This window comes from Scomber scombrus, chromosome 11 (assembly GCF_963691925.1).
Source record: "Scomber scombrus chromosome 11, fScoSco1.1, whole genome shotgun sequence".
Classification (NCBI taxonomy): Eukaryota; Metazoa; Chordata; class Actinopteri; order Scombriformes; family Scombridae; genus Scomber; species Scomber scombrus.
The window spans coordinates 9036302-9058198 of record NC_084980.1 but is presented as its reverse complement, the minus strand read 5'-3'; the positions used below and the strand labels follow the sequence as shown (position 1 = coordinate 9058198).

At 43.5% G+C, this 21897-nt stretch overlaps 1 protein-coding gene across 1 annotated transcript in view; it reads left to right on the top strand.

Annotated features, from left to right (window-relative positions):
• Positions 1–302: 302 nt before the first annotated feature.
• LOC133990761 (uncharacterized) overlaps positions 303–21897 on the top strand; it is a 31376-nt gene continuing 9781 nt past the window's right edge. The window contains exons 1-12 of the mRNA XM_062429165.1: positions 303–372; positions 6956–7095; positions 10291–10389; positions 12153–12284; positions 13273–13392; positions 13863–13901; positions 15074–15139; positions 16417–16476; positions 18462–18509; positions 18728–18836; positions 19445–20089; positions 20983–21110. Coding sequence (XP_062285149.1) covers positions 303–372; positions 6956–7095; positions 10291–10389; positions 12153–12284; positions 13273–13392; positions 13863–13901; positions 15074–15139; positions 16417–16476; positions 18462–18509; positions 18728–18836; positions 19445–20089; positions 20983–21110 — 1656 coding nt within the window. The remainder of the gene's footprint in view (positions 373–6955; positions 7096–10290; positions 10390–12152; positions 12285–13272; positions 13393–13862; positions 13902–15073; positions 15140–16416; positions 16477–18461; positions 18510–18727; positions 18837–19444; positions 20090–20982; positions 21111–21897) is intronic.

The following is a 21897-nucleotide window of genomic DNA, read 5'->3' as shown; positions in this document are numbered from 1 at the left end:
TCTGAAGCTGCTCTCGAGAGGATCCCCCAGCTCATAATTCAATCATCTTTTCATGCATTGTTTAGCAATACTCAAACACCATGGGCCAGCAGTGACGGAGGGTACTTATCAATGCTGGATCTTCATTTATTGAGGAGGACAATAAATCTCACCATGGATTTGAAAGAGATTTTCTCCACTGTAGCACGACTGTGAGAAGGACCAGAGTGGGGGAACTGGACTGGGAGTTGGAGGATTAGCTAGTGTGCTGCTAACCCATGGTGGATCTGCTGTGAGCAGGATAAGGGACTCAGCAGTGGAGGATGTCAGCAGAGGCCGAGCTCCAGCCGGGTGTCAAAACCAGCCAACGAAAGGAGTCCAGGAGGATCAAAGGTATGTGAGATACTACTTGCTAAAATCCCTCATCTCTGAGACAACAATGTCTGAGGTAATAGTGGAAATGCATGTAAAATATTAGGTTCACATTGTGGAGATAAAACCGTGCTATATAATATAATGTTGAGTGAAAAATACTCAAGAGGAAACAAAGGCATGGAGAAGTGGAGTTGAGACAAAATGGGAAACTGGCAGGGTTTACTTTCCCATGTTTGGCAGGCAGAGAACATAACTTAAAGCCATGTTTGGATGGAGCTAAATAATGCTGGACTACATGAAGAGAGGCTTCACTCAGTCAAGCTTGCCGAGAGGCTCCCTGTCTAATCCCAGGGATCCAGATGTAGTAACAGCTATTCCGTGTAGCCCCAGGGTTTGGTAGTGGCATGATTTAGGTGTCATGGACAGGGTAATTCACACCCTGTCGCTTTGATGAACAGTATAAGTGATGTAATAGGACGAGGCATTCTTCGAACATTCACCGGGAGATTGAAATAGGATTGAATTGGCTGAGAGGAAGAAAGAAGAGGAGATGGAGAGGTAGAAAGAGTGATATTCAGAGAGAGGAAGGAATGAAGTGAGCAAGAAGGGGATGCTTTCTCATTTGCCTTCCCTCTCTTCATCCTGTTTTTTTCCCCACTCATTTCTCTATCCATGAATAAAGCCACTCCAGCTAGTCCAGTAAATCTGGCTTCTGCGAGCTAGCTGTAACAAGGCCGCGGGGCCAGGTCCTCTGTGGCTGTTTCACTGGCTCTGTCGGCTTGCTCAGATAAATGGCTGGGCTGGAGGAGGGCCCATCGATTTGAGCTAAGTGGAGGGGGGAGAGCAAAGCGAGGGGGCTATTACACACGTGGCCATGCGGCTCATTGGAGGGGGCTATCAGCACAGGCTATCAGCCCCTGACTTTACCATGTTAATCACACGTGCTGCAGGGACCACTGTCGCAATCAGTGAAGATGTTATTTAGATCCATATAAATGGAAATGGGGCAACATAAATGGATGCAGACTGTCAGGCTGTACAGCCAGCACTGGTTGTGAGCAGGTTGGGGGCCAGGTGAAGGACACTATTGAGGAGCCAGTTGGTGACATATATTTAGACAAAGCACCATCTATATATATTTAAGGTTATTTGTTTTCTGTACTTATACTCATCTCTGTAATCCTTTCAGAGCTCCCTACCCTGTGTCCCCGTGTTAATTGTTCATTTATCTCTGGTTGTATGAAATATATAGTTTCAAATGTTTGATGACTCATCCAGCACTTTGAGGCATTTGCAAAAGTTAATCCAATCAAATGTGACTTTGGGCGAGTAGCTGGCCACACCAGTCTTATAAAACCACAGTTTACCGTTTGTGGGTCATAGTAGCTAACGGTGAAAAACTTTGGTTTCATTTCCAAAACAATGAGGTGTAATTCATTCACCTTTCCCTCGTCCTCCTCCTGATCTAACAAGTGAGGGAGGTGTGTGTGGAGTCAGCTCCATATCACACTTAACTCTGTCCACTTTTAGCCATCCAATCAAATGCTAAGGATTTGATTTAAATCCCTCTTGTAATTGGGTACACCGTTCAAATATTCCGTTTCACTGGGAAATTACGTCACAGTTGATTAGCTTAGCTTAACATTATGACTGGAAGCAGGGGAAAACAGCTAGCCTTGAGTCTGCACTGCTAAAGCTCACCAATTAACACATCATTTTGTTGGTTTAATCTCTTGTCACCTCTAGCTCCTGAGGCTAGCTGCCCACTAGACGCACAGATATGACTTTCATATCAACCTTGTCATTGAACTCCTGGGAAGACAGCTAAACACTGACCCATAAAAAGTTGATGTTAGCAGGCATATATTAGGGAAATTACAGGGGTTACTAACAACATTACCGATGGTACTGTTATGTGTAGCTGTAAGTGTCCCAGTAAGTCATGACAGTGTGACAGTTAGCTAGCATGCATACCTGGATCCTGAAGCTCAAGTGGCTAAATAGAGTCCAACCTACATTAGTTTGATTATTTACACCTGCGCTTTTAATACTGTTGTGTAATTACAGACTTTCAAATTTTCATTCCTTAAAATACCGGAAATAATTCATCACATTATCATAACACATTACCACATGTATGTTTGTACAATAAATGAAATACTGATTTTGTTCTTTTCATGGGATTTGCTGACAATTAGAAAAAGAAATATATCGTCAGTCTTACCATGAATGTGTAATATGCTTATTTTTTGCATATTGCTTCATAATTATTTTGTAAAACAGAATATTTAGATAAAACAGAAACCAATCCTAATATTAAGGGTCAATACTGGACACACTACCTTGCGTTTTTGTGTTAGGGATGTCATCACATTTCCAATCATCATTCCTTTCAAACCATTCAGGAAAAAAAAAATCCAACCTCACTGCAGCAAACTCTGACTGCCAGGGTAAAGCTAAAGCTCCCCTCTACCCATCGACAGACTTGCTTTACATGCGTGACTTTACTCTATCTCCATAGCAACTGTTGCTCTCCCACTGTAATTTGTGCACACACAAAAAAAGATTAATTTCAAAAAGAGCGACAAGGAACAGAGGACAGATAGACATTGAGAGAGAAGGATGGAGAGACACTAAACGGACAGAGAGAGACAGAAGGAGGCAAACAGCAGATTAAATCACTAGTCACCTCTCATATTGAATGTATGACATTGGAAAGATTATAAGAGGCTGTACAAATACTAATCATTTCAGCCTATTCAAATACTATTCCCCACATTTGATCAAATCATTTTCTGGTACACTTATCCAGCTGTTTCGTCACACTGCTTCACCGTTCAATGTGACGAGAGCATTGTGGAGCCCCTACCTACTATCTCCCATCTTGCCCAAATTACCACCCGGCACACATCAATACCTGCATGTAACTCTGCAGAGAGTCAATGGTCTATCCCCTGCATTGACGCATTGTGCATAACACCCTTCATTAACTCTTAACTGCTTTAACGATCTGTCATTTAAACCAAAACCTCGATCTTGTGTTTAATGTCGAAGCTGGATAGAGGAATTTTGACATCAGCGTGGGTTGGACGAGGGAACACACACTGCTGTTCATGTTTGTAAAAATGTGTGCGTTTGCCGAGGCTTATGAAAGTTATTTTGTGCACATGGGGGAGGCAGATGGCAGGGACAGATTTGCCTTCCTCATACATCCATTCTCTTCACTGCTGCTTAAAGTCATCAGCCCTCTGCGCTGATAGGACATACCTAGTGCCTTCTTTTTTTTTTGGATATCAAATGTCCCGCACAAAGATAATGGTTAATATTGTGTATTGCATGTCATGTAAAAACATGGCTCAGTAGGCATCACTGTACCCACTCATTATAGCTAAATGAATGGCCTGTGTGCCCTACTGGCAGACAGGGACGCTGACAGAAAGAGACAAGCAGACACGGATGCACACTCCGAAAAGTTCAAAGGTTAAGCTGCGTCCATGCCCAGATCCTCAACAAAAAGTTTCTTGTTGCCAAGTCCTTATATCTAGAGGGGCACTTCTGACTCTCCATCTGTTGCCATCTGTGCCTTCGCTGTCCCCATTCTAGTGTGGCAAGGAGGAAGATGCAACACTGTGATCAGAGACGAGCCCTGAAACAGTATGGAGCAGGGCTAACAGTAATTGTTCTCTGTGTGGTCCTGGTGCAGGGCCTGTGTCTCAGGTGGGGGATTGTAGTGTTTGGTTTGATGTCCTGGCTCCAATTTTTAATATGTTTTTTTTATTTTATGGCATTTTTGTCTTTATTAGATCATTAAAGAAAGAAAAGAAAAGCGAAAAGAAAGAAAAACAAGAAATAAAGGTGGGAGAGAGCTGTGACGAAGGTCTTCTAAGGCTGGACACACGGACCTCAGACCACCAGGATTTCCAAATGGCAAGCATGTTGTGCCATGTGTAGGATCTACTTAGACACACACTAGCAGTAGACATTACTTAAGGCATCCTACTGTCAGACAAATTATGAGCATCAGGCTTATGAGCCAGAAATATTGTGAGGACCATTCAACCTTGGGTAATTGTAAATCCAGAAAGCCAGAGGAATATTTGTCACCCTCCTTCACAAACATACACACACACCTTCTTCCTTTCTCTTCTCCTTTCTTACAGTTTTTAACAACATGAAACAGCATGCCCCGCAGCTTTTTCAAATACGTTTTCAAATACAGCACACTCGCCTGTCTTGATCTGAACCCAGAGCACGTAGCGCACGAGTTATGCCACTGTGTCAAGACTCTCATTCCGTATGCAAGGCCTACTTTTTTGAGGATCTGCACATAAACCTCTAAATCTCTCCTGAAGTGTTATTAGGGGAAATGGCACGCTGTATGTAAAGAAACAAATGGCACAGAACATCTGGTTAAAGCTCATCAGAGAGAGCTGCGCTGAATTGGACCGATCGTGTTTAAAATGCAACTGGAGCAGCATGCATTTTACATTACATCTCAGAGTGTATGAGTCAGTAAAATCAGGCTCGAATGCATAATACTGTAGAAGTAGACCACAGTCAGTATGAGAAGGGTGGTTTGAATCAGGTGCAGCAATAATTATCGAAGACGTGCACACTTCCTCGCTTCTTTTCTGCAGGGTTTAAGCGACAGCACCTACTGTAAACATGTATATTTGTCATGGCGATGTCTACAGTTCCTCAGCTTAATGATTTCTCTACACGGTGGTTGTATGCATGCCAGGCTGCATCTGGTTTATGTTCAGATGTACATGGTGGTTGTATATAAGACTCATTATCCTCTGGCAGGGAAACAAGTCTAAATTAAACCCAGATCTGACATTCACTTGCTTAGAGACTTTAATGACTTTAGCATTGTCAAGCCCCCCCCCCCCCCCCCCCCCCCCCCCCCCCCCTTTGGAGAATTGTGCCCTCATGAATTAGTGAGATGGTGTGCATAGCCTAGACAAGCACTTGCATTAGAAACAAGACTTTTTCTTTTCTTTTCTTTTTTCATTTGCACAAGCCAGTTGATTTCTTCTGAATTCCTTTAGATTTCTTCACCTGGGATGGAGGAAGAAATTCCCTTTATGTTTGGGTAGATGTAGCAATACTGTGTGTTTCAGCGTGGAATAAGCTGATTCTGGTGTAATACGGTGTTTGAGTGCAGCCTGACTCTGTTCCTGTTAGGGATATTAAAGCTTGTCCTCTTCTCACACACAGCTTAGCCAGCTTCTTAAATGTGCCGTTAACTGATGCAACGTACGCGCCCGTGACCTAGAATTGAGTGAGCAAGGGGCCTGAAAACTGCTAAACTCTCCAAGGTGCCGGTGACCTTGATTTGAAATCCTGCTATCTCTTCGTGGTAAAACGCCGTCGGAGGCGAGCGTTGCGGCTGACGAACCACGCACAGGTTTATTTTGAAGGTTTATACGTTGTAGGCGCACAAGACGGCGCTCGAGGCTCGCGCCCACATAATCAAAACCGTTCGACGGCAGACAAGAGCAGAGACAAAATGAGAAAGGTGTCGGTGTCAAGGTGGTGTCAGGGCGGCTGCAGAGACTGACAGACAGAATAATCAGCAGTGGGGGCGGGAGGGAAAAAGGAGGGGATAACACTATAAAGCCTGAGGCCATCCAGACACACACTTGCAAACACCCCCCCGTCTCACACCACCATCCTGCCACCACCCAACATCCATCACCGAGGGACGGACTGGTGGATTGTGGGCGAGCACTGGACCGAGATGATTCTTTTCAATAGCAGCCATTCAAGCTGGTGTGTCACTGCCAATAGCACCCATGGGAACTGTAGGCGTGGGTGCGGCATAGGGACAAGGACCCCCACTTGGCCAATCTAACTTTTCACCCTAGCTTTCTGTGTAAATCTCCCACAATGCTCTGCATGCATGCGATGATGGTGATGGTAGAGCATTTTCAATATTCCAGTTGTTTTCTCATTTAGTCCATTGACTTAAACCAACTTCATTTCCAATTTCAAGTTCAATTTTCTTCCAATCTTTGCTCGCTGCTGCTAATTTACTATTCATTCTGTATTTCCTGTTCTATAAATATTTATAGCAGAGCAGCCGGTTTCCACACACACACACACACACACACACACACACACACACACACACACACACACACACACACACACACACACACACACACACACACACACACACACTGTCCTATGTCACATCTGGGGACATTGCATAGACTTGCATTAATTTTCTGGACACTAACACTAACCTTATCCTTAACCTTAACTTCTGACCCAAAAATCAGCTTTTTCCTAACTGAGGACACAACTTTATTCCCCAATTGGACAAGCCATCCACAATTAACTGGTCTTTAGTCTGAAATTTGTCCCCAAAACTGGCCAATGACGGACCATCCCCCACCACACCTCTCACACACTCTCATACACACACACACACACACACACGATAATAGCCTCTATACTTCAATCATGGCCTGGAACTCCTGCTTGTAGGATGCAGTTGAGCTGACACATCCTAATTTCCTGTAATCATTCTCTCTTTTCATTTTCTCCTCCTTATTCCCATCCTCTCTTTTCATTTCTCTCTCTCTCACCGCAGGTCAAGACCGCACCGAGGCGGGGCTTATTAAGCGTTTCCGTGGAGATGGCGTGCGCTACAAGGCCAAGCTGATCGGGATTGATGAGGTGACAGCGGCGCGCGGGGACAAGCTGTGCCAGGACTCCATGATGAAGCTGAAGGTGCAGACTTGTGTGTGTGTGTGTGTGTGTGTGTATGTGTGTGTTGTCTTAGTTTGTCTGCAGGGACATCATTGAGCCTCTTCACTCATCTCAGTCAGATTTGGAGAGGACATGCTTGGGCATGTCTTTATTGTCTGTTGAATGAGTCATGGGAGCTAGCTGTCTTCTCCTGTATATGACTCACTCAAACTCTGCTAAGAACTGACCAGATGGAACAAATAAAAGTCCAGCCTTATTATTTCACAGCTCTTTGTCATATAGAAAGCTACTATAGGGTTTGTTATATATATATATATTGTAAAACCAGTGCAGCTCTGTACTTAATTTTCCCTCTAATAGGCTGCCCTATTTGGAGAATTGCTCAAAGCTTCTCTGTATTTATTCATACAGCTTGTTTTGACCTTGGGGGCAATCTTGCTTCCTATTCTGAGACACTTAAATTATGTCGCTTAAGCAGAGCATTTTTCGCTTTTTAGCGAGCGACTGCGAGAACACTTACCCCCACAATTTGTGTGCCTCTTGTTCGTCTTCTCACGTCAGTCACAGGTTGCTATTTTTATAACAAAGTCCACGATGTTGTACTTGTGGCACATATGCAAACTGTGATAATGTGACCCAGATAATATTTTTTGCTCCGTTCTTAACAGAATATTGCAAGGAAATGAGGTGAAACTCACTCCTAAGAGACAAAGTCAATAAACAGTCTGAAACCTGACTGTGGATGAAAGTGGAGTAGCTGTATAGACCCTTTTCATGGAAGACATTTGGCTTGTCACAGCAGGAAAACAAAAGCGTAATTAATAACATTAATTATATTTAGGTGAGCCGGGTCCAGGGCTCTTATATTGTACATGCACACTCACTGACATGACATATTGGGATAATTAATGGAATGGAGCCATCATTAATGTTATTATTTACACCTGAGCTCCTCTTGCTATGCCAATTAAGATGTCTGCTGTAAAAAAAAGGGTTTATTAAAATGTTCTGCAACTTGACTTTTCGCAAAGCGTTGCCCCCTTTGTTACTGTTGCCTGTCAAGCTTTCCCCTCTTCCACAGCGCCTATGCATTTCACAATTATAATGGGCACAGATGTACCAGTTTTTTCAAACAGTGCGTCCTCAATTTCAAACAGAAGCAGACAAAAGCAGGCTACTCATTTCTAGCTGGCGACCGTCAGTTTAGTCATATGAAAGGAAAACTGTTGGATTTCATAATCCTGTTAAGTTATATATATATTTAATTATTTGTATTTTCACTTTGAACATTCCAAGAAAAAAGGCTTTGACAATAAGGACTAATGTTTTTGGCGAACATTACCCTTTCACAGGTAATGTGTTTGGCAGGGGTGTAAATTTCCTCAAATCCAATAGACTAGGATTGAGCTGCTAACTTTGTCCCACTCTGATGTAGCAACATCCAAGAGCAGTTTCCACATAGCGGGGAATTACTGCACAGTGGATGTGCTGGTTGTGAATTGGGTATTTATAGTATGACCTTTAACCCCTCTAAATTTAGTATGCTGCTGACTTCAGAAGTAAGGCTGGATTAGGTTACTACTGTAGCACACACTGTTTAATCAGTCCCTTACACTATTACTATTATTAGCTTTAGTGAGAGAAAAAAAGAAACCACAATCCAAACTATTTATTTTAATTATCAAAATGAATAACCTATATCACACAGAAATGGTACACACCCTCTCTTCAGGTTATTTCTGAAGTGGTAACTGTGTTTACTGACTCCAAAGCAAAGGCAGTGAATACTTATCGCTCTCTCTGTTGGTTAAAAATGTGGCACATGAGCATCTTTGAAGTAGGTGGCTATGGAATAAATCCGTCTCCGAAAGAGAACGTATATGCATGGCTTTTTAAGTATCTTCTCTCAGACTTTGCCGGAGCTTAAATGTGTGGGAAGCCCCACGGGAGGCGCAGTATTGCCAGAAGGCAAAGCCTCTCATTGCCCATATTCATTCTAAGTGATATGTCCAATCTGACATTTCAGCGGTGCCCTCCGTGTGACTCCGGTAGTCGCCACCCACTAGCCAGTTACAGTCAATGGAGCAGTCGATACACACCTGCTATTATCTGGACAGGGGATAGAGGAGCGGATGGGGTCTCTATTGAGCTGCCTCCCGCTGACTTGAGTACTAATCCACCAAATGGAGAAGCCGATGGCTGATTGACAACATCCATCGACATACCCCCGCCGGCCCACCCGCCTCTGTCTCACTTACTTCATCTCTTTCTGATCCCTGTTGCTTGCTCTGCTCTTTATCCTTTCCTAGTCTTCCCTCTATTTTGTGCACATAAGGATGTATGGATATTTTTCAGCTGTTGGTTATTAAAGCAACTCATAGCGGCCTGGGTTTTAAACCTTAGCCGAGCTTTAAAAAAAATCTTGGGTTGAATGGGGTCTGACGTTCAGAAGAGGTCGACCACTTGTCAGCGAACTGGGCCCGCAGATTTGTCAGACATATTCAGCACGGCGGGCAGGTTTCTTCTCCTCTTATCTCCTCCCCTTCTTCCCTCTTCTTCTTCCCTCTCTTCTCTCGCAGGCTTTGTTCTATGAAAGACACGTCAAGCGCACGGGTCGCGTCAAACTGAGCATGGTGGTGATGTTAATTGTTTCCTTTATTAGAGTTGAGAATATAAGAATAGGGAGCTGCTGAGATCCATGGGAAAAAAACAGACTTCAAAGGCCCAGATCAGTTGTTCAGTCAGCACTTATGCGGAGTTGCGGGGAGCGAGCTGGTCGGTCAACAGCGCGATCCATTCTGTCAGCAAATCTCACCTCATTGTTGTTAGCTAGCACTTGTGTATGTCACGTTGAAGTGCAGTAGACCTACTTCAAGAAAGGCGAGAGGAAATAAGGCGCTCGGAAAAAGAAAAGGCGGCGGTAATAATATGACTCGCTGCACGAGGCGACGTGAATTCCTCTGAGAGTGAAGCTTCAAGAAAAGGCAGATGAAAGAACATTCTGTCCTATCACACCTTATGTAACTCCTGTCACCCTACACACCAACCTCATCCCCCCACCCCCTCCCCAATCTCTTCCTTCATTCCCCCCACCCCCCCCCCATCTCCCACTACTGTCACACTCACCTGAGTCGGAAGAGAAGAAGGCTCACTGTCTTTCATGCTGAGCTCATATCCTTTCATCTCCTCATGTCGTTTCCTTTTTATCTCCTGCAGGGAATGGCTTCCTCGGCACGTTCCAAAGGGGAGCATAAGCAGAGAGTCTTCTTGACGGTCTCTTTCGGCGGGATCAAGATTTACTGCGAAAGATCAGGGGTGAGTATCATGTCATGCGAGCGGCGGAGCTGCATCGTTGGGGCCTCTGCCAGCTGCTATACTGGGAACCTACAGTATAGGACATCCAGAGGGCAGACGCTCGCACGGTTCAGTTCACAACGGCTGCCAGGGCCGCCATCTTGTAAGCCTGGCTGGCACAGTTGACATATTACTACAACAGCAATACCTGCACAGAAGGAAGGAACGTGATTCACAAGGTTATGCTGATGTAAAAGCTGTCATTTTTATCACTACATGTGCCAACATTCAAATTCTTCTTCAAATATCAATGCATAGAAAGCAGTACCATGCTCCCCACTGAACAGTTTTCCCTTTAGCTCATAAAAATTGAACTTGACAGCATTGCAGGTCTTACATTTGATATTTGACCCAGAGTAAACTGGTTTAACATATACCCCAGTAATAGCAGGGGTATGCTGCAGGACCTACTTAAGATCACTCAGGCCCTGTCTGCCTGCTAATGATAGCACAGTGAGCAAAGTTATGGTGATGTTATGAGACAGGCTGTTTCCGCCTCCATCCTGGCTTCCATCCCCCTGGCGGACTCAGAGGCCTGCTGTTCCATTACAGGATGATCGAGGGGCCTCGGCTCTCCCCCGTCCTGGGGCGTAGTGTTGGCTAGATAGGCCCACTCTGCTCATCAGCGCTAACCGATAATTAGCACTCAGTTCCACCCCTTAATGATCATTGCCGCTAATGCTAATTACACCGCGGCTCCACCTCAGCTGTCGTTAGCGCTAAACTGATAATTATGCAACAGCGTTTGTCCCGTGGCTGCCGACCCCTACCCCAACACCAAGCGTGTATTCCCAAAAAAATAAATTAATTAATTAAAATAATTCACCCATCTTTGATAATATCTGTGTTCAATATGACTTGTGGTGATAGTGGCTGGGTCTTTCATCTGTAATGAAAAAGCACATTAAGCCTCCCGCCACTACCAACCAGCTCACCAGCTTTGACAAGCTCATTTGTTGTTTTGGAAATCATGCCCCCTAATGCTCTTCATTTTATTTACTGATTACTGGCAGTAAATAACACTCCACACTTAATATCCCTCTTGAGTTATTATGGTGGAAATGGGGATCACTCCAGCGCACGCAGCGTCAGCAGGCGTTTAGATGGAAATACTTTATGTAAAGCTGACATGATTCTCTGCTGAGTTGGATAGACTAGTCATATTAGTTTTGTATTTCACATTAATCTGAGGCGTTACTCGCGTCGCTCCCCGCTGAACGCGTCTAATATCGGCTAATATTCAGACGAAAGCTCCTCCCCGACGCCTGAGCTTATCTCTGCTAATAGCGGGGAGGCAGGTGGGTGTGACTGAATGACAGCTGAATTACTCTCAGGGTCTATATATACTGGTGTGTGTTTATGTTTTGGGAGTTTTTGGGGGGTTTTCCGTTTTTTGGCTGATGTTTCAGAGCTGTCTGTCATTCAGCGATGTTGTGAATACATCATACAGTAGATTGTCCTCCTGCTCATTGTCTCCGCTAATTTAGTGTTTCTCAGTCACCAAATTCGCAGCATCTCAAACCCTTTTTATATCAAAGGAAGGACTAAGAGATGTCTGCCACCCAAATCAAACACAACACAAGGGTTGATCTCTCCTGTTCGTTGTGTTTAGCTCATACACCAAAAATATGCAAAGTTTAAAGTTTAAAGCAGGGTTGACCTACATTTTCTGCCTACAGCAACAGTGGCAGTAACAGTATTTCACTATCTGTGTCGCTTTCTAGGTGCTCCTGCATCACCACTCAGTCCATGAAATCAGCTACATCGCCAAGGACACCAGGGACCATCGGGCCTTTGGTTATGTCTGCGGGAAGGAGGGCCACCACAGGTTTGTGGCCATCAAGACGTCGCAGTCGGTGAGTACTTTTCTACTCTTTTAAAATGTTTTCAGGAAAGTCTGAGTCGAGGTTCAAGTCGCTGAGGGCACCTCCTATTAGTCACAAGCCTGCTTAAGTAGATTTCATGTCAAAACACAAGTCTTTTCTAATCTGAGTGCTGTAATTCAAGCAAGTCATTTATAGGCTTAACAATTAAATATTCAAGCTGTGTGCCTATGTGAGGATTGCCTGACATATTTATTATTTATTATAGAGAATTTCAGTCAACATTTTATCTAATCAAGGAAAACAGCTAAAGTTAATTTTATGAGCGACTTGGGATATGGACAGATATAGAAAATGCTGTTTCAATAACCAGCTTATAATTTTAGAAACTGAAAAAGTTCTGAGCTTGTAAACAGTTTGGAACAGAGATACCTCACTGTCCTCCTCACTGTGAAGATGCGAGTCTAGAGATACTATAAGCTAGAAAGTAGAACTTGCGTTGATTTCTTTTTGTCAAACCACTGTTTCTGAGGTCAAAAATGAAAGAAAAAAAATATATATATAATTGCCTAAATCTAAACTTTAAGCTGCTTTTTGATTGGTTTATTTTGATTTTATGAATGAATGAAATAGATACATGACACTTAAAAAAATAAAAAATACATACATAAAATAAAATATATGACTGAAATGCATAAACACAGAAGTCATTGGAATAAATGTAAAGGTGACTCTTTCATTTTGTTTCTCATCCTTCTCTTCCTGTACTGCTCTTCTTCACATGTTCTGGATTGGCCATTTTTTCCAACGGCTACCTGCCTGCATATCTTTATCCTCCTGGTCATGGTCTTTGTCATTCTGCATCTCATTGCTGTACCCCTCCCCTTCTTTACTTGCACCTCTCCCCTCTCTTCCTCTCATTCCTTCACATGCCCCTCTCATCTCTTTTTAATTCCATCCCTTAATGTGCCACGTCCTCTCTCCTTCTTCTCCTTTCCTTTTCCCCGCTACTCTCACTCAGGCGGAGCCTCTCATCATTGACCTGCGTGACCTCTTCACGCTCATCTACGACATTAAACAGCGGGAGGAGATGGAGAAGAAGGCCCAGAAAGACAAACTGTGTGAGCAGGCAGTCTACCAGGTAGGACACTCAGAGCCAATTGCTGCTTTCTTCTCCTTTGCCGCCTTCGTTTTCCCATTCGGAGGGGAGATCACACATAATAACCACCGTTATTCATTCACACAAACAGAAATCTTAACACTTTCAAGCTTCCTCTGAAGTGCTTTGGAGACTCTGTTTGTCTGCAACATTGATTTCTATCTGAATATCTAAATATAATGGAACTGCAACATGTGTAATGCTTGTTATTTCACTGGAGTCTGAAGTGACGGGAAATCTATGTGTTTATGAACTACCAAATCACTGTTTCACACGCTGGCAGCCTGTAATTACGCTTTAGACAGACTGAGATGTATGTTTTATTTTGTTTTCACGTTGTGTTCTCCCCCCTCCATTGATTTTTCAATGAGACTGCAAATGCGGCTGCACTGTTTTTACCGATGAAAAACAAAATGTGTCATCTGCCTTCTTCCCCCTCCGCCACCGCGCAGACCATCCTGGAGGACGAAGTGGACGATCCCGTTTACCAGGTAGGTCCGTAGGCACACAGAGCAGGAACACAACACTGCTTTACCTTGACGCATTTTCTAGCTTCACTGGTGCTGTTTTCACTCTTACAAATTTACTTAATCCCTCAATTTAAGTATCTTCTCCGGTCGCTGATCTGCTTGAATTAATGATTCATAATATTCCACCATTCCAGTAATACACAGAAGACCATCCTAGTGGACAGTTTTGTTCAACCATTCAACTCCCATTTGCCAGTGCAGTGTTGTAAAACCATATTTTTTAAGTTGATCTGTGTCAGTGTTCTGATTTCTTCTTCCAAAGACATGCACCCCCTGACTGGTTGTTACCCCTCTTTTTGCCCCCCCCCCCCCACCGTGCATTTATTTGGCTGAACATGATTTCTGTTTTTTTCTTTGTTTTTTTTCTCTGTGTTTGCTCACACTGAATACAGACAACACTAACTCTTACTCTGAATGCTATTGTTCAGTGACACGTCCAAACCACCTCCCAAAATCACCTCTGTTCTTTGCTCTTGAAGTGTGTTTGCATAAAGTCATTCCATTTGTAGCGTTCAATTATGTTGATGTTGGTTGACAAAACTCCAGACCTGCGGACAGAATCTTTGAACGAAAAGAGCGAAGTTTTGGGAAATTCTCTCGGTTTTGTGAGGAGACGAGAAGATTGAAACCGCTCTCATGTCTTAAGAGCGGTATCGATCTAGTATATTAAGCATATTTCCCAAAACGTTGCACTATTCTTTTAATTTGAGATACATGAAGTTCATTATTTACGTCAACCTTACTGATTAGACTTCTTTCTTGATCTCAAGCACATATTTTTGACCTCCGGGTCTCTCAAAGAGGTGGTGCATCACATTGCTGTTGAAGGGAGACCTCTAGCTAAGACCTCCACATTGCCTTGAACTACTGCCTGACCTATTATACTTGTGCTCTTTCCTCTTTCCCACCCCACTCTTTTTCTTTCTCTCTTCATCTCCCCATTCCATTTTCCCATGCCCCATTTTTTTTTTGTTGCACACCCTTTACATTCCTGATCTCATCTCGCTCCCCTTTCATTTATTCTCGTCATGTATCACTCCCTCGTTGTATTTTACACGCCAACCTTTCTGTCTGTCTTCCCATCTCATTATTCTCTGCACCTCTACGCCTTGCCCACTACTTCTGTTCTGTAGTACATAGTGTTTGAGGCTGGACACGAACCCCTCCGTGGCCCCCAATCAGAGGAGAGCGTGTATCAGGTACAAAGACAAGCATCGCCCCCCCCCCCCCCCCCCCCCCTTTTCTTCTCCCTCTTCATACCCTGTAATAGATGATAATAGTAACAGTACTAACCACATAACTTTATAGCACCTTTTTTTTATAATGAAGGTACCAAAGTGTAAATTGCTTGTGGAGATCATCAAAACTGAGATATTTCTTCAGATTCAGGTTTAGATCAGGTGTTAAAAGGTTTTTGTTTCACTGAGGCAGAAGATGAAAAGCCATTCAGAAAAGAACCAAATGAAGCTGTGAGATCAATTACAGTTTAAAAAAAAAAAAGGGAAAAAAAGGGGTTAAGTTCGTTTTAGATGTGTCAGAATAAAAAAATAAAAAATAAAAAAAGGCAATGGAGAGGCTTTATGTTGAAGACAACGCCTCATTTAGCTTCAGAAACAGCTGCAGCAGAGTCAAGGTCAGTTGTTTTATCTGTAGAGCTCACCCAGCGCCCGTATACTGGGGCTTCTTTTAGATGTCCAACACTTTGACCTTTTTGGCTGTAGACCATTTGAAGGACCAGCTAGGACTCTAGGGACCTCTCGTATGGTTTAATCCTATCCCCCTCCCCTCCCTTTCTCTCTCTCTCTCCCTCTCTCTCCTCCTCCTCCTCCTCTTTTTTTTGCCTCTCTGTATCTTGCGTTCCTCTGAAGATGAAAGATGCAGAGAGAGAGATTAATCACTTGCCATGCCATTTGATCTCAGAGTGAAATAAGATCAATAGACTTGGGGAAAACGTAACTAAAAGTTAACCAGTCGAGGGAGCGATAGAGAATCAGGCAGCGGGGTTAAAAGCAACAGATAGTTAGGGTAAATGTGAGAGAAATATACAAAGAGGGCTGGGGTTTTCTGAGGTATTTTCTTATTGTCAGATGAAGCAGTTGAGACATACTGTTGCAGAATAACAATAGGCTTTCTTAATACCCACACCAGCACACACCATCCTCAAGCAATGTTTGCAATCAATATTGATTTAAGTAGAATTGATTGAACAGCACAACTGTAGAATTTGCATTATCCCATTGCTCTAAAAGATAAAATTACATCTTGGAAAAAAACGGACTAAATCGAAATTGATGTAGTAATTGTAGTGTGTAGAGAGTAGAGTGTAGAGTAGTGTTTTTTTCTATTTCAATAGACATGTTTCAGGTCTTGTAAGCTCCTGTTTTTAAATACCCAGCCTGTTAAAAAAAAGAAAAAAAGAAGAAAAAAAAGTTTTGCTCTGTTACTTACGTTTGAATCGACCTCCAATCCAATGCAGGTCCCAACCAGTCAGCAGAAGGAAGGGATCTATGATGTCCCAAAACGCCATTTCATGACTGTAGGTGTTTTTATTTTTATTATTTGTTTCTTTACTCTTCTACTTGCAAACCTCTCTTTAAGATCCTCTTGAAGGAAGTGTCTTGAGCCCCCTTTGACAGGGTCCATTTACAATATTTAATAGTAACAATGTGTCACAATGTACAGGCTCTAAGACTCATTTCCCAAATCAAAGACAAGTCAGACAGAAGTCTGTGTCTGCATCTACTTTTTTTGATGATGATGATGATGAAACAAAGCCACATTGGTCATGTCTAGCCTGCTTGAAGAGATAAGTCTAATTGATTGGTCAACCAAAGTCAGACATGTCAGCAATTTCACAGAACATTAGCGAGGCAGGCTTCGTATCCAAAATCCAATCCTGTGCGGAATCTGACGCATGTCGGGACCAGATGGTTGCAGACAAAATCAGTTGTGAGTCTGTTTATTTCTTGGTCCCATTTGTCTGGTACAGTGGACTGGATGAATAAATGCAGGGGTGGCTGTTCCATCTTCCTCAGAGGATGAGGACGAGAGGTTTGTAGGTGGGTGTTGGGTTGAGCTGCATGCAGTGTAGTCACGGCTACATCCAATCAGGGCCACCAAACCCTCATAACAGCTGTACTTTATTGAATAGCAATACATTTTCTACAGTATTGATTTGATCACAAAACAGCCCAAAGAGGCCTTTCTTCAATTTTTTTCACCCGTTTCATCAAAACAGAAAATATATTTCATCTCATCCTGGTAGGTTTTATGAGTTCTTCACCACCATGCAGTGACCACCCTATTACATCTCTCAGATCACTTATAAAAACATTTATTCAAGCTTATTTCGCCAAATATTCACCTGGGGAAAATTTCTACGCAACTTTTGAAAACAGCCCTAGCAAAGTGCTTCTTTCTCTTCCCTGTTTGTTTGCTTTTTGCTCAGCATATCAAGCAGATAAACTGTCCTGGCCCCTCGCTATCTCACCCAAACAGCCCATGCCAGTATAAGTAGCAGCGCTTCCATATCTATAAGTGTTACTGCTTGTCTGTTCATTCAGTTGGAGCTTTTTGAGAGCCTAGGGCTCCCCTGATGTGTGTCAGTGTCTGCAGAGAGAGATCTCTGTGTACAATGCTTACCCTTTTTTCCAAATTCTGACTCATTCTGCACCCCTCAATGGTTACAAAGTGCCGTGCAAACTGTAAGATCCGTTATGTCCCAGCTTATTCAAGGAGGACATAAGCGCCATGTTAGCAGCAACACTGATTGCTGTTATTTCTCCCTTTCCTTCCTTTGTTTTGTTTTGTTTTTTTGGAATATATTGTGTTTGTGTGTGCATTTGTTTATTTATGGCATGCAAATCCTGTGTGTTCTGTGTGTTTTTCTGCTTTCATGGTGATTCATTGTCTGCTTGTGCATGGCCCAAGAGACATTTCATGCAACTTAGCCATTCCATAGTCTCTTCCATAGCCGCATCCCCTCTCCTTTAAGTAGTGTGAGTAGAGGACAGAGAGGACTAGAGCAGGGGTCACATCTGCCTATAGGGTGAGGTGACCTCATTGTCTCGGTCGGGTGGTTCCAGGAGCTTCTTCCCTCATGTATTCATTCATTCGGCGAAATAAACACACTCCTGTGTGTATAGATCTGCTCACAGAGTGGAATCAGCATGATAAAGCGGCCCAGGCTCTCACGGGGCCCTCTTGATTGGCAGACATAAGAATATCTAATCAGAGTCTGTTTTATGGGACTGAATAGCCTTTTCCCCACTCAATTATAGAGAGCCATGAAAGATTCATTTTAGATCCATTTTCTGATAGTGAAACAAGGGGATAGTTGTTTCTTGCCATCCACAGCACAACTGCCTTTATGAATAGATTTCACTCCCCCACCTACCCACCCATGCCACCACTGTAGCCTATGTGGAGATGAATTCAAGGTTTCATGACGGTGCAAATCTCATTGTCGTGATGTATCACTGTACCTTGTGCTCTCTCTCTCTTCCTTGGTTCAATTCACAGAATATCAACCACTTTGATCTTTTCGGCGACATGTCCACTCCTCCCTCGGTGAGTACTATCGCACAAAAGCAAACTTCCTTTTAATTTTTTAAAAGTTCATACAAGTTGGAACAATACAATAACATTAGGTTAAGTAGCAGGGGAAGGAATTACCTGAATATGTGACAGTAGTGCAGATTAAAGATAAATGTGCTACAAAGTGACTTTTAGGTGACTTTGAAAGTGGTGACATCTGTGTGTGTGTGCATGTGTGCTTTTCCTCCCAGATGCCCCCATCACCTGCCAACACACTGGACCCGAGCAGGAGCAGCCGCCAGCAGCAACACAATCCTGCTGAGATGTACGCCCCCTTCAGTCCCACCTCTGTGCCGTCAGGTAGCTACCCAGACTCAGATGCTGCATCTCTTGCACAATACAACACATAAAAGAGAACAAACGCCAGTGGGATTGTCTTTCTTTGATGTTTAGTTTGTGAAAAGCCTCGCTAAGATTTGGCAGGATGTGGATTTATCTCTGTTTTTCTAAGGACCACACACTGAGCAGCCATGTGATAATGCTAGAAGCCACAGAGACACTGTACAGTGATGTTTCCTTGAAGGACCATTGTGTTGTTTTTATCATATTTTAGCAAAAACACTTACACTGGATTTGCCCATTTACCACTATCAATTTGCAAATTGCAATTTGTGTATTTTTGTCAGTGTCTTCAGTAACAGAGAGACAACAATACATACCTTGTGCTTGATTACAGAGTACACAGGCTTCAGAACCTTAATATGCACCTTTTTGCTATTAAGTTCATCGTTAAATAGTTCTCACTGGATCTATACAAGGATTGCAAAACAGCAACATTAATATAGGACCTTCCTGTAATTTGGAAATCAATGTATTGAAAGTGTAATTACTGGAGGAGAAATGATAATAATAATCTTCACTTCCATTTCCTGCTTTAATATCCTTTGATCATTTCCTTCCTTCTCCAGGTTATATGACCATGGGCCCGGTGCAGGCGGCCCAGTGGGCGCAGCAGCCTTTTCCTGCCCAGGCTCAGACTCTAGCCTTCCCCGTGCAGGGGCCCCTCCAGGTGGCTCAGGTCCTCCCTGGTGGTCAGCCGGTCATCTGGAGCCAGGCCAACATTTTCCCAGCTACTCAGCAGCAGTGGGCGGCCATGGCGGCTTACATGCCAGCCCAGACCGTGGGCGTGGGGGGCCACGCCATCCCAGCTGCCATGCTCCAAGGCCTGGTACCCATTACCACCATGTGCCCCCAAGCTTGCGACCTATCAGCTCCTTCCTCGGCCATCACCAGCCCCCAGCACACGGCCGACCCCGCCCTGCTCCAGAGACAGCTGAGCCTGGGCAAAGAAGGCCTCGGCTTGGACTCAGACGCGGGCGAGGGCCCCTCTACATCAGGGGCAGCAGCAGGTGTAGGGCCTGGTGCTGCGTCAGCATCAGTGAGCAGGTGTGGGACTCCAGGCCTCATCAGTGTACCAGACACACTGGCCTGCAGCCAGCTGCTGCCACCTTCAGCTGCTGCGACCCAGGAAGAGGAAGGCAGCTGTAGTGACCTTGATCTCTCTCGGATGACCTTGAGCCCAGGTACATCCACGTCACCGTCTACTGAATCTCGTAAGTATTACTGTCCTTCTCCGTTATTATTACTACTGTTGTTTCTATTATTATCATTACTGCTGACTAAACCAACATCTGTACAGACATGTGTGATAAGTATATAGCCCTTAAAATCTCAAATCTCTGTTGATGCATTTTTGTCAGCCATGACAGCAGAAATCACTCTATGAAAGAAAATATGTCAGGTCAGTCTAGACTGAAATATCTCAGTTACTTAGAGTCATTGCCATGAAGTTTTACAGATATCCCTGTTGCCCAGAGGTTGAATCATAATGACTTCGCTGATCCCCTGATCTTAATGCCAGGAGTCACTCATCAAGTGAAATATCTGCTAAATGGATTAACTCAAATTTTTGTGCAGACATTCACGGGTCCCAGACAGTATATTCTAATGACTTCTCCTCTAATCTAAACTTATGACATTCCCATCAGCGTCAGCTGTATGGCAAATGTTAGCACGCAAACATGCTAAACTATGACACTGAAAATGATACCTGCTAACCCCTCAGCATGTTAGTGTTGTTATTGTGAGTGTGTTAGCATGCTGGAGTTAGCATTTAGCTCAAACCACCGCTGCGCTGAGCCTTCTATCTCACAAAAACTCCATTGACCTTTGGCAAGGCAAAAAGAGCTGTGAGTTATTTGATAGTACACAGAATATAAGATGTCAGGTATAATAGGAAAGAACGAGAGGAAGGTGACGTGTAGTAAAGGTCATATGATACAGATTTGAATCCATTACTTCTCACTATAGGTTAAGCATGTTAGTGGTATGATTAGCATTCAACAGTAAACATGTCACATTTTGGAAAATGGTACAAAACAAAGGTGAAATTCTACTTTCTCCTGCATATTTCCCTCTAACAAAAATGCACATTGTCATTTTGCAGCCTCCACTCCAGCCCCTCAGCAGAGCTCTTCTTCAGATTGCCCCCCCTCCCAGGGCAGTGACCCCCTGACAGATCACTCCCCTGTAGACCCAGAGGGCATCTCCAGCATTACCAAGGAGGAACAATCGGTGAGCGCCCGTCCCAATGGGTTATACCCCAGTCAATAAGATTCATGGATTTGATTCAACAACTGACTGGCATGATGCTCTAATCTATTATTGTCATGACGATGATCTGCTTTCAACTGCATCGCATGTAATCACATGGCGGAGAATGTCATGCGATTAATGTTGCCAAATGGGATTGATTTCACCTCATTTTCGGAAAAATGTCAAGTCAATTAAGAGTCAAAGGTCAAAGATGATTTTAGTGTCTTGATTAGATCATATTTAATAAGATAAAACTATGTTTCTGGTTGATTAAAGTTATAATTTTCCTAATTGTTGAGTTGATGTTTTTCTGGGTAATGTTAGAAAAAGGTGTGCACGTCCTCACAAACTGGAGAGGAGGATGATTTTGATAAATATGTCACCTTGAGAACAGAAATTCAACAGCCTCTCTCTCTCTCTCTCTCTCTCTCTCTCTCTCTCTCTCTCTCTCTCTTTTTCAGAGCTCTGGTGTTGCAAGGTCGGACTCTCCAGTGCCCAGTGGAGCTCCTGATCCTCCACAGGATCAGACCTGTCCACAGGAAGACAGCTAGAGAACAACAGACGCCGAGTGGGTATTTCATCATTCCCTCCCCTGAGATTTGCTTGAGTTATCTATCGACCGCCTTCGTATTATGGCTTTTCTTGTCTTTCCTCCCCCGCTCTTTCATCTCCCTCATTCAAGACGCATTTGTTTATGCATATCGCAATGTCCAACTACTCCCACTCTCTCATTTTTTGGTGTTTATATTCCTTTATTAGCTTTATA